At 37.2% G+C, this 13,166-nt stretch overlaps 6 protein-coding genes across 6 annotated transcripts; 4 read left to right on the top strand and 2 right to left on the bottom strand. All coding sequences in view use genetic code 12, as the record gives it.

Annotated features, from left to right (window-relative positions):
• Positions 1–101: 101 nt before the first annotated feature.
• CANMA_005024 (uncharacterized protein) lies at positions 102–1,493 on the bottom strand (the record flags this gene model as incomplete). The annotated part of the gene is made up of 1 exon (XM_051817363.1): positions 102–1,493. One exon carries the CDS (start codon positions 1,491–1,493, stop codon positions 102–104), a length of 1,392 nt encoding a protein of 463 aa, XP_051669374.1.
• A 105-nt stretch (positions 1,494–1,598) lies between these two features.
• CANMA_005023 (DLT1) lies at positions 1,599–5,266 on the top strand (the record flags this gene model as incomplete). The annotated part of the gene is made up of 2 exons (XM_051817362.1): positions 1,599–2,322; positions 3,162–5,266. The coding sequence occupies 2 exons, from the start codon at positions 1,599–1,601 to the stop codon at positions 5,264–5,266; spliced, it is 2,829 nt and encodes a 942-aa protein (XP_051669373.1).
• Positions 5,267–5,874: 608 nt separating this feature from the next.
• On the top strand, positions 5,875–7,044 carry CANMA_005022 (uncharacterized protein; the record flags this gene model as incomplete). The annotated part of the gene is made up of 1 exon (XM_051817360.1): positions 5,875–7,044. One exon carries the CDS (start codon positions 5,875–5,877, stop codon positions 7,042–7,044), a length of 1,170 nt encoding a protein of 389 aa, XP_051669372.1.
• A 167-nt stretch (positions 7,045–7,211) lies between these two features.
• On the bottom strand, positions 7,212–9,131 carry RPN4 (stress-regulated transcription factor; the record flags this gene model as incomplete). The annotated part of the gene is made up of 1 exon (XM_051817359.1): positions 7,212–9,131. One exon carries the CDS (start codon positions 9,129–9,131, stop codon positions 7,212–7,214), a length of 1,920 nt encoding a protein of 639 aa, XP_051669371.1.
• Positions 9,132–11,632: 2,501 nt separating this feature from the next.
• Positions 11,633–12,283, top strand: CANMA_005020 (GIG1 family protein; the record flags this gene model as incomplete). Its single annotated transcript, XM_051817358.1, has 1 exon — positions 11,633–12,283. One exon carries the CDS (start codon positions 11,633–11,635, stop codon positions 12,281–12,283), a length of 651 nt encoding a protein of 216 aa, XP_051669370.1.
• Positions 12,284–12,815: 532 nt separating this feature from the next.
• Positions 12,816–13,166, top strand: CANMA_005019 (uncharacterized protein; the record flags this gene model as incomplete). Its single annotated transcript, XM_051817357.1, has 1 exon — positions 12,816–13,166. A coding segment is annotated over one exon (351 nt), but the record flags the coding sequence as incomplete, so codon positions are not given.

Raw genomic sequence — 13,166 nt, 5'->3', positions numbered from 1 at the left:
TAGGCATACACTTTAATATTAAATGGACGCTTTCTTGTTTTCTACCATATAATTATATACAAGTCACTAGCTCACGCGAAGAAGCTCACCTTGCCTCACCCTTACAATTCATCTTCTTTCTCAAATTCTTCGAGCTCTCTAATCTTTCTTCCCGGTCCATACCGCTCTTGTAGAGGAACCAATATGATACCCAATGGACCTTGATCATAAATGATTTTACTCCATCTGTTAATAACACTCTCATACCAATCCTTAAGTCTATCATCCATATCGTCCGGTTTCTCATACTTTTTCAAATCCTTTTTTAACCTCTGACAACGTTCGATATCGGTTCGTTTTTTCTGAATCGAATACATGTCAGCTAAGTTAGCTAACACGTTTTCAAGTATAGGTGATACTTTCGGCGATGACGCATGATCATAATACAATTCATTCAAGATCTCTTCTGACCAATTTATAGCATCCTGTTTAAACCCTTGGGCCCAAAGAATTTCACTAATGTGGGCCTTTACTGAACATATTTGTGTTATTAAATTTTCTCGATCAACATTAAACAACGGGTAATTAGACTGGTTGGCTTTTCGAGTTTCCAACTTTTCCCGAATGGTTGTCAAAGCTTGTAAAGTGGATAGATAGATCGCTAATGATTCATTGAGAAGAGTTGATTTCCTTTTCTTTGGCACATCTTGCGACATTTTAGCCAATTGGAAAGCCATATCATTTAAACAATTTATCAACTCGTCTGAAACTTTACTATTTTGTTTCAAGGTGTAGTCATCATTAATTTGAATAGATGAATACGTCTTGGATAACATATCAATCGACCTTTGTAAAATATGAATTCTATCATCAGGGCTTTGGCTGACTTTGGCTAATAATCGACTACATTCAGATAATCTTTCGGCGTCTCCCAACTTGTAGTAAATCAAATCGTCATCAATAATCTTTCTCAAGGTCTTGATCGAGGCATCCAATTCGCCTTTAGCTAAAAGAGCCTTGCTGTATCTTAAAATCACGTCGATGTAAAAATTGGAAAATTTATTGGACTTATCATACACCAATATTTGTGAATCAATGATAGGGACATTATAGTTGTCAAATTGAGATTCATCAATACTGGGGTCCACTCGTTTTGCCAAATCAAATAAAATTTTGCGGTAATGCTTAACAGCAAAGTTTGGTTTCCGCAAGACATCATCTTTATTTATCGCTTTCACTGCTTCAATTTGATCCTCAAAACTCAACTCAAAGGGAATGCTTTGTCGTTCATTTGCATCATGGTATAAGAAGTAGAATGACCCGAGCGACACTATCAATCCTCCTATATAAGCTCCTGCAAGAATATTTATTACTGACCCATACGATTTTAATCCGGCGGCTGCATTGGCAGAAAGTTTCAAAGTACGTCTCTGCTGTAGGTGCAATGGATTATAAACGGATGCGTAGGAGCTTGGTAAGAATGGACGTCTGGATATTAGCCGTGATCTAAACATGGTGTCTCCTTGCCTTAAAGTTCTCCTGAGTTTTTGATAAAGTACAAAAATTTTTTGGACTATATTTTAAATGCTTTGCAATAAAGAGAGAGATGGTTATTTGGTATGACTTCTACACGTCAAGGATCAACAGATGACCCCACGTTGATACAGAGTCCAACTATAAATCAACCCTATGTGGAATCGCACTCCCAAGCATCACTTCGACAAAGCCAATCCAATAAATCCAAGAATCATTATCGTCATGGGGAACAACCTGTGGAACCAAAGCCGTTGCCATTTATTCACCGGTTCATTACAAACTGGCTAATCATGGATCCCGTTCTACTACAGAAATATCATAATAAATCTCACCACAGCAAGAATTATGAAATTGAAAAGAATCCTGAAGTGAGATTTGTCTTCTTCTTTGGCGGTCGATTACGAAGCATCAAGGGTATACCAATCAATATCATAACTGGTGCATTTGCCGTCATCCCGATAATTATTTATTGTATATTTGAAGCCAAATGGCAATGGCATCATCTCCTGCCTGCAGTGGTGATTACATTCGTCTATGTGTGGTTGCTTACATTTTGTCATTTTTGGAAAGCAGCCACAAGTGATGCAGGTGTTTTGCCCAAAAATCTACATATACCCAAATCTATAAACAATGGGCGAGTCGATAATCCACCTGATGAATACTTTAACACCATTACACTACCGTCATATGGGAGTTCCAAGGACGGTGTTTTGGTTAAATATTGTTCCACTTGCCATATATGGCGACCCCCAAGGACAAGTCACTGTGGCACTTGCCAGGTATGTGTGTTGAACCATGACCATCATTGTATGTTTTTAAACAACTGTGTTGGTGGGAGAAATTACATGTATTTCTTGTGGTTCTTGCTTTTTGCTTGCTTAGCGTGTATCTACTTATTAGTCATTTCAGCTGTGCAGCTTTGTTATTATCGAATTGACAAGGTTGAAAATATTACCGACATATCTCAATCAGTTAGACACTTTCCACTCAGTTTGTTTTTGGTTGTTTATTCAATTGTGGCATTATTGTATCCTTTATTGTTGCTAGCATTTCATCTATTCTTGACGAGCCAAAATATTACTACCCGTGAATACTTGAACAATGTCTACAAAAGAAAGCATGTCGATTTTGTTAATGTGTTTGACACCCATTCAATTTGGAAGAATTTGTATATAAATTGGTTTGGATCTTCACGAGGGGTAAATTTAACCTTTCCTAGAGATGAGTATCAACCGGGAGATATAAGGTACGAAAATATCGAACCCTTGGAATTGTTTGGCATAGACTATTGAACAAGTTTTACTGAACTGCAAGCTCCTTGCTATATAATGGAGTTTCCAAAAATAAACACACATGTGGTAGCGATGTATTCACAGCCATAGTAATAAGAATTTAGTTTTTTGTTTTTAGTTATTGTTAACTCTCTGATTATTTGGAAAATTAATGATTATTAAATATCAAAGAAAAGTTCAACGGCTATCATCATCATCACAAACAATTTTATTAACCAGAGACCAATTTATTCACATCTCCTTATCCTCTTACCCATGAACGCTATATGACAAAAAACTAGATAAAACAAACTTAAACCATGGTAAAACGACATAAGCATCAGCATCAGCATCAACATCAGCGACTGCCGTCAGATATAGCACCATCACCACCGCCACAGCATGAAGAAACACTACGACTGAACAGTCCTCAGCGTCACAGCCTAACTCATAACTTATCATTCCAATCGTTAGACAGCTATCGATTGCATTCACCAACATCAGACAATAATAATGATTCACGGCTGAGACAACGGGTTCCATCACCGCCGCTGCCACTGGACCGACATATACATAGCCAATCACCTAGGATACTAACAAGCCCTATTCATCTGCACCATAGAATCCATCATCTGCACCATAGAATCCATCATCCGCGACCTTTAGCTCGATCGCATCTGGCTCGTGGGTATATTTCACCATATTCAAGATCGTTAACTCGCTCACCACTGATTGACTCCGTTGATCCAATCGACGAAGTACATCAAAATCCTCATCTCATAAATGCAGTACTCGCCCAGTCCCGGGCTGTAAGTAATGATTCAACGGACCAGACAATAGGCACAGAATCACAACAAGGTGCGCTAGCATTGAACAGAGCAACAACTGCATACACAACTGCATATATACCCAAACCACGTGCAAATAATATATTAAACTTGTCGCAACGGGTCTTTACCTGGTTGTACTCCATTTCGTTAGTTATCATAATCATTGTCATGTTGTCTTTTATTGCTGTTACACCCATTGATGTTATTGTTCAAACGTTAAGGGCAACCAATGCTATTGCCGTCAAGACCTTTCTTGTGATTATAGTTTGTGTGGCATTCTTATTATTCTCATTGATTATGTACTTGGGAAGAGTCTATTCATTTCGAGTGGCCATGAATGATGTGTCATCAAAGTCGTTGTACATCCCTTTTGAAAATGATTACCCGAAGGATGTCTTTCGTTATATTGATCTGAAATTGAAATACAGTGTTGAAGTAAGTCGAAGAGCCGGCCCTTTGAACCAAGAGTATTCCATCAATCATCCAGGACTATCGCCTCCAGAATACATTCAAAATCGTAATCCAGGCTTGGAAGGGAAATTATTGCCGCCGAATATATCTTATGAAGATGTGTTGCAAAGTTTAAGCGATAAATTTCAAGTTGGGAAGCTCTTTACTGTTGAGGATCTACCAGTGAATTTATCAGTCAAGGAAATTTTGTTATCCATTTATAAACAAATCTTGCAGGTTGAAGAGCCTAATCATTTATCAAAGACTATGCCAAATATCCCTAAATTGATTGCTACTTATGAAAAATGTCGTTTTAGTGGAGGGTTAATTGACGAAAATGACTTGTTCACCTTGATGGTTGAAATTGACAAATATGGGCAGTTGTGTCAGAATGATTTCCAACTGAAGTTGCCTCAAAAGAGAAGAATGATTAGATCAAGTCAATCGTCGAACAACTATGATGGAGGGTACCTCTCCAGTAACGATTTACGATACGGCAGTAGCCCCGTGTTTGGTGATCTGAATGAACCTGATTATGCTGCTGAGTATGATCAATATGGTTATGACTACGACGATTACGACGAGGAGGGAGTGTCGTCAACTACTGGTGAAGAGTATGAGCCACAGAAAATAAAGGAAGCTACTCAAATGAAACCATTCACGTTCAAGCCTCGTTATATAGCGCCAAATCAAGGACCAGGTTATGATGAACAGCAGCAACAGCAACAACAACAGAGGCAAGATTCACATGAGCACAAGCATGAATATGAACAGCTATATCGTCCGTTAAGAAGACAATCAAGTGTCAGTTCTTCCAAGTCAGTGATTCGTAACAAAATAGCGTTGAATCATAGTACTAGCAGGCATACATTACTGAATTTGACTTATAATGGAGGAGATGGAATGGGGGATACTAGTTCCCTATTTAGACATCGTAGTGGATATGTTACAGATTCAGAAAATGAAGATTATGATGAAGGTAGTACTGGTGCTGGTGGTGATGTTGATCAATTTGGATTTTATCATACTTCAATTCCTCAAATATACGTTGGTGGAAAGGGGGAAGAAGAGGAGAATAGTAATGGTGAAAATGAAGAAGAAGGCAGTGATAATGATGATCAAGAAAGCTTTTACCGCTTCAGAAGAAGAAATATCCATCAATCGAGGCCAATAACTCCAGAAGGATCACCAACTCGATAAAAAGTGGAACATCCAACCACTCAAATTATTGCATTAAAAACAAACACATGAATACATGAACACATAAACACGTGAACGCACTCTTCGTATACTGTAAAAATATAGTTAATTAATAATTAATCCCAAAAGTAGATGAATTTATGGTGTAGCAAAGTATGGAAAATATGCGTTTCAAATTTTTATCCGGATGACTTTAACTCCGGATAAAATTGAATATTTTTGTGTTCCTTTTGTTCCGTGTTCCTTATTTTTTAAAAAAAAAAAAAAACAATAAGACAAAGGAAAACAAAAAAATTATCAACAAAGAACCAGCCAAACACGGCAAAAATAGCCTTCATCAATAAAAGCCATCATCATCAATAAAAGCCAACACCATCGACAAAGTTGAACTTTACCTTACGTATATATAAATACACTGTGAAGCTTCTTTTGTTCTTTCATTCGTGGCAAACTCTTCACTGAAGCAGTTATTGTTGACTTTGTCATTACCGTGTCAATCTGAATACATATGATATAGGATCAGACGACAACAACTATCCTACTAGACTACTCAAATACATACATCTATAGCAATTTCAAAGTTAGAGCTCGCATTTATTCACACAACAATGACTGTATCACAGGCCCAACCACAAGCGAAATCACCATCTTCTTCTTCATCACCATTATCATTACTACCGGAAGATTATCTATATTACCTCGATTACCTCCCCGACTTGCAAAAATGCGTCAACTTATTCATGACATTCACTCCATTATTCTCCTACGGATCAACATGCATCTCCATCTACAAACGCCAAACGTCGCTTGGGTTCAGTATAGACATATGCGGCACCATGTTTATGGCCAGCATATTGCGCATATTCTACTACTTGTGTCAACCTTATGAAATCACCCTTTTGCATCAGTCAATCGTCATGATTGGCATACAAATTGTCTTGTTAAAGATTAGTTTAAGATTTAGGCCCCAAAACTATGATCCGGAGCTCTTGGCGGCATTTCCAAGATGGGATCAAGAGTTTGAAAATAATTTACCAAGAAGGTTAAGTTCGTCGAATTATATTGTCCAACATAAAGATTATACGTCCTTGGGCATAATTAATTGGGTATTGATGCAGTTGGATAATGGCATCTTGGTGAGTTGGAGTTATTTCAAAACGGGGTTTAAACAGACATTGCGATTATTTGATGTTTATTACAAACGACCAGGATTATTCTGGCAATGGTTGGATGAATCGGCTTATTGGACATTCTTGACTGGGTTTGCTACAGTTTTCGGCATTTTAACCCTTGTGTTCCATAATAACGCCACTTATGCCAACACAATCGGTATATTGGGATTGTTTATCGAATCATTATTGCCCATCCCGCAAATTCTCATGTTGAATCGAATTCAATCAGTAAAAAATTTCAAAATTATCTTGCTTTTGTCATGGTTAGGTGGCGATTGCACCAAGATTTCCTATTTGGTGTATGGTACCGATGACGTATCGGTCATTTTCATAGCTGCTGGGTTATTTCAAATGAGTTTGGATGTGTATATTGCGTTCCAATACTTGACGTTGAAGTATGGTGGTGATTCGTGGGTGAAGGGGGCTAATTTTCTCGGTCTGAGCTCCAGTGGACAACGCAAATCAGTTGATGAAATTGTTGACCATTTGGTATTGAATGCCAGTAGTTCTCATGGCAAGTATCAAAAGAATGAAGATGGTGAAGAATATGAAATGAATGTGTTTGATTCTGATTTTAAAAGTCGACCAGTGAAAAGTTCTCCCTAATTAGAACAGAATTACATATCATTTGATAGAGGAGTGTATTTATATATAGATAAAATAGAGATTCAAAGCATCAAGTCAACGTATGTACATGTAAATTCATTCCTACTATGTATATATATAAAATTAGTCAAGTACCTTCAATCAATGTTGTACCCTCTTTTTCTCTCTCATGCACCGGCTGCAACTGTAACTGGATGATATTCGACATTTTCTTTTGCTTCATTAATCAATTCCAATGCTTCGTCACCAACAATTCCATGCTTAATCTTGATATGCCTTGATAATGCATCATTTCTTGAAAATGTCTTTTGTTTACCATTGCCCAATCCACCTTTATATCTTCCTTCACATATCACACAACGGTAAATCTTCTTCATGGACGCATGTATGGTGTTTTGGTGTCTAATCAAATCATATGGACGAGAAAACTCCTTGTTACAAACCTTTCCTGTGTTTGGATTGATTAACTCGCATCGGTGATCGGGATTGGTGGCCGATATTTCAGCACCTAGCTTATATGGATGTTCCTCGTCCAAAGTCTTGTTCTTAGCTTTGACGATGGAAACACTATCAGATCCATGTCTAGCCATACCTTCATCATCAGAATCATCAATCATCATGGCGTCCTCGTCATCATCCAATGTCAGATTAAAATTGGCCCTGTCCTCTGGTTCCTGCTTGATATGTATCGCTTCCACATTACTTGTTGAATGGTCAGTGTGAGGAGTAGATCCTGATGACGACGATACAATTGATAACGGTGAAACTTCAGAAACAACAGGTTGTGAGTCAAAGTCTTCTTCATTCTTGATAACGGCCTCATCATGTAATTCTTGTAATGCAGGATTACCCAAGTCATGGTGCTCTTCGTCATGTTCTTCTTCAAGATGTAGTTGTTGTTGCTCCTGCAGCCCTTGTTCATGTTGATGCTTCTGCTGTTGTTCTTGCTCTTGCTGTTGCTGATGACTATGGTGATCCTCCAAAGATATATTCTTGAATGCATCAAATGTAGAATATTCATTAGAATGGTTATTGATGATGTTATAGCCAGAATTGCTCATAATGTAATCATCAAATTCTTCATCAACATGGAAATAATTATCCTCATCTCCGTCATCATCAGATAAATCTTCCTCAATCTCTTCGTGTTCATCATCCAAGTACAAATAATCGTTTTCATATCCTGGTATGATATCGTTTTCAAACTCCTCAATAGAATTGGCATTTATTATGTCATTATTGTTACTGGGTGGAACATAAAATGATTCATCCAATTCAGATGCATGAATAACTTGTCCTGGTGAGATATCAGGATTATACAACAAATAATCCTCATCTACTCCCTTCTTCTTATTAGTCGTTGGCTCCAAGTCATCAATAGTAGTAATTCTCTTTCTTCTTCTTTGTGGGAAAGCTTGAGGTAAAGGAGGTGGTTGAGGGTATTGATTACTGTCCAATGCTGGACTCTGTGACCTGTATGGTAGTGTTTGCTGAGAAAATGCTTGTGAGGGTCTAATGAATGAGTTTGGATTAGCATAGTTGGTGAAAGGGTTGACGTAAGTAGGTTGTGAATCTTGCGGATATTCCGATTCCGGTATTAGTGTCTGTTGGTTGTGGTGCTGTTGCTGTTGCTGGTGCTGTTGCTGTTGCTGTTGCTGTTGCTGTTGCTGTTGCTGTTGCTGTTGCTGTTGCTGTTGCTGTTGCTGTTGCTTAAACTGGTCAATACCTTCCTTCGACGTTATTTGTTCAAGAAATGAGTCAGGAATATTAAGCATATTACCCAAATTGTTGTTAGAATTGTTCTGATTAGCAGTTCCATTGTAAAACGAGTCCCTAGTGGCATTATTTAACTGAGCAAAGGGGAAGCTAGGTGATGAGTTGACTGAGTTTCTATTGGACGCATGGTTGTAGTTGGTAGTATTATTAAGATTAAAGCCATCGTTGAAGTTATCGGAACCATCGTGTTTATTGTTGTTGTTGTTGGAAGTGGTGGTAAAGATGGGTGATGATGGTATTTGATACAACTCTTCATCCATCATGTCAGTCATAGTCCTCTTCAACAGTGGTAAAACAGCTAAAGAAGTCATATTGTTGGGCGTAGTAGTTATTGTCTCTTGTGCTTGCTTTTTTGATATGATGAAGTGATGTCTTGTGATGTGTTGTTACCAGTACGCTTTTCCTAAAAAATGTGCTGGTATAAATATATGGATATATGGATATATAGATATAGATATAAATATAAATATAGATATAGATATATATGAGTGCAAGGGGTGGGTATAATGATAATGGTAGTGTATAGATAGTACTCTTTGGTTAAAGAAAGGTGGTTGGTTGTAAGTGGATAAGTAAAAGAAAAAGTGGTTGGTAAAGTTTGTTGATTTGTAATCTGTATATTATATGTTCAAGTATGTAGTAGTAGTGTAGTAGTGTAGTAGTGCGCAGTGTAATGTGTTTTGTTTTGTTATTTGCTGTGTGTCTGTGTGTCTGAGTCTCTCCTTTTGTAAACAGTTAAAGTATTTCTTAAATTTCTTTTTTTGGGCAACTATTACTATTTACATGCAGGTATACTACTAATTATTATATGCTATTATACGGACATAAGACAAAAGAAGTTGGAGATGTTATGCTATTGATGATGTGTTTAGTTAAATAGGAGTTAGAGTGTACAAGTGTGACCTCAGCCCTGTGACATATAGTATAGTATAGTATAATATAGTATAATATAGTATAATAGATGAGGTGTCATCTACCTTTTACTTCTAGTAGCAATTGCGTAATATGCGTGTGTCTCACTTTCCTTATTGTGTGCCAAAGGAAAAATCAAAATGTTCCATCATCTTCCATTTTAGGTAATCAGTACACTACCACCTCTACTTTTACTTACTTAGTACTTACTATATCATTACAGTCGTACTAAAAGACGAAACAAAACAGACTTTGCGGAAAGGTTACTTGTGTGTATGTGTTTATCTTTTTGGGTTGTTGTTGTTGTTATTATTTGTTCTTATGACTCAACAAAAATATCAAAATTCATCATGCAAATATACAACCTGCGCCCCTCGTTTTCCCAAATATGTCACCCCTCTCGTTCCCCTCACCCCCGCCCTTCTCTATATCGTATAGCACTTACACACTTTGTCTTGTCTCGTCATATGACAGAATAGATCGCTGGCAGTAGTTCTCATTCTATCACTTTGCTGTTTTAACTTATCGTCTAATTCCCGCTTCCCTATTTCCTACTTCCGCACTTTCACAATTTAAGTAATGATGCATTATACTTTTTATAGTGTTTATCTCCGAATCACTCACTCGGCTATAATCTTAATTGGGTAATAGACCACAATCATCTATATTCCCCCCTATCTCACCTTGTTTCGTGTGATTAATTACAGGTGAAAACAACTCGGTTTCATAGGAGGTATAACTCGGAAGCTTATCCTGACTGTCACTTACCCTCTCATTTGCAATGACGTAGGTGAACAGAAAAAAACAATTGGTACCAACAGTTTTACTATTAAATAGATTCTAGATTTGCTCTGGTGTGCGTTCTACCTTATTCCTACAGGGGGAGGGGTGTACATAGAGAAATATGACATACACCTGAAAAACATTCATCCGCGTCTCTAGATCTTCTCTGTCTAGTTTATTCTGATGTTCACCGTCAATTTACAAAGTCATGCTGTCATAGAATGGCCTCTTTGAAGCTGTAGCTTGCTCATCTTTGGTTTTCGAAATTTACTCCACCTTAAGCATTGAGTGGGTCCCCAACTGCTGTTCAAACTTTTGCCGATTCATTGAAGAGCCCATTTGAAGGTATTATCAAGTTAAGGGAAGTACGGGCAGACTATGCACAAAGGATTCAAAGTAAACCTGAAGCAACAGATGAATACATAGCGGAGCTATCAAAAGTCATGCATCATTTATATATAAGAAGACTAAACCAGGAGTAGGTCGCAACTATTGTCGGAGTGACAAAGAATCTATCGAAGTTGTTATGGTTTGGAAACCCTCAATGCAAAGCTCTCTATGCTACGACTCAAAAACTCTAATAAGGGTTTGTTGCATCGATTTAGAGCATTATTGCTGGTCAATTTGGAAAGAAAGGTTGAATTATGAAAATTCGTTGGGAATCTTTATCTACATAAATGAATCATTTTAGTGGTATGTATCCTTTGAATCCATTTAGGTTGAAACGTAGTTAGTTCGTTTGTTTTAGTGTTCTATACTGCAAAGTTATCTAATTTCTCTAGATCTTGCCACAGTTGGTGAAGAAACTATGTGCTGCAGTGGATGTTGCCAAGGTAATAGACATTGCCAAGTACTTTGTATTTCTCTTATGGCTAAGATTGGTGCTAATTTCCTGTTACAAGGACACTGCACTTGTGTTATTGTTTACGTTGGCAAATACGCGGAGTAATGTTGGTATCATGCAGAAAAAGAAATCTAAAAAAAGAAATTCACAGGTTTAAGTAATAGAGGCGATGAAGATATAAAAGCTAAATTAAACTAATTACTACAACACCAGCACTGATCACCGTGAATAATTATACCATACTCGCTTTCTCTCCCACCCCCACTGCATAATATGACGATCCAGCCTAAGGTCAAAACTGGTGGTCCATTCACCTGGACTCAAATCCAACAAATTGTAAACGCAAACCAACTTGAGTCATTTGCTAGAAGTGAAGAACAATACTATAAATACCAACAATTTAAAAGCGATTTGTCATCACAGGGTATAACCTTAAACGACCACGTACTCAAAGACGAATTACAATGGAAACAAAGCGACATTCGTTGTCAAACATCACCAGCAACTAAATCATTACCAAGGGAGTATTCAATATCACAGCCACAAGACTTGATTTTCTATAGTGACGACGATATAAAGATTATTTATAACAAGTTTCCTTACTATTTCAAAGACTCAGTGATTCATTTATGTGTTTGGTCGAAATTAATCATACCTGATGATATCAATTCCCCTGAGGGTGATATATCGCCACTCACAAAAAGAATCATTGAACGATATTTGAAAAAGACATTTATTGATAAGGGGGTACTGAAGAACAACTTAGTGTGGTTTAGAAATTGGACAAGTTTACAAAGTGTTAGAAGTGTAAGCCATATTCATGTGCTTCTACACGATGTTGATGATGGGCTTATTCAGAAACTTCTTGGAACTTCAGGCAATACTTTGACCTTGGAGGATTACAAAGAGTTGTTGGATGAATAGAACCAAGGTATCATTCATAGATGTAGATTTAATAGATTTTTGGATTTTTGGAACTAACAGCATAACACTTAGTTGGGGTGTGATTGACCCACTCTTGTGCTTGGTATCTTCTACTGCATCCTCTTCAAGCAGATCCAACTCTTTTCGATAATGAGTACCACAACGAATCTTCAATTGACATGAAATGACATCATAGGCTTTTGTGTATTTTCTGTCATTTGGTAGCTCTATGTGTGCTCTTTTTTGGTCTGCTTTGTTAAAAGATTATTCTCGTTTCAACTGGTAGCTTCTGGCACATTCTACAACATTCGATGATGTTCCAAACCCACTTTTTTGTGCCACTGATAGACTTGACTATTGCTTAATTTGAAAATTTTGAAAAATTTCAAAATTGCCAATTGTCATTAAATTGTACTATAAATATATCACCAATTGTCGACAATTTTTTTAAACAAACTTCTTTCATTTCTTTTACCTTTTCCTTTCTTAATATTATATATTATAACAATTAACATATACATAATATACAAACATGTCTAAAGCTGTCGGTATTGATTTAGGTACTACCTACTCCTGTGTTGCTCACTACGCTAACGACAGAGTTGAAATCATTGCAAATGACCAAGGTAACAGAACTACTCCATCTTTCGTTGCCTTCACTGATACTGAGAGATTGATTGGTGACGCTGCCAAGAATCAAGCTGCTATCAACCCATCAAACACTGTTTTCGACGCCAAGCGTTTGATTGGTAGAAAATTTGATGATGCTGAAGTTCAAAACGATCTTAAACATTTCCCATTCAAGATTGTTGATAAGGGTGGTAAGCCAAACATCCAAGTTGAATACAAAGGTGAAACCAAGGTTTTCACCCCAGAAGAAATC

The sequence above is a fragment of the Candida margitis genome (genome assembly GCF_024628925.1).
Source record: "Candida margitis strain CBS 14175 chromosome Unknown scaffold79, whole genome shotgun sequence".
Lineage (NCBI taxonomy): Eukaryota > Fungi > Ascomycota > Pichiomycetes > Serinales > Debaryomycetaceae > Lodderomyces > Lodderomyces margitis.
Note: the sequence above shows the minus strand (reverse complement) of the source record. Positions and strands in the feature narration are given on the sequence as shown.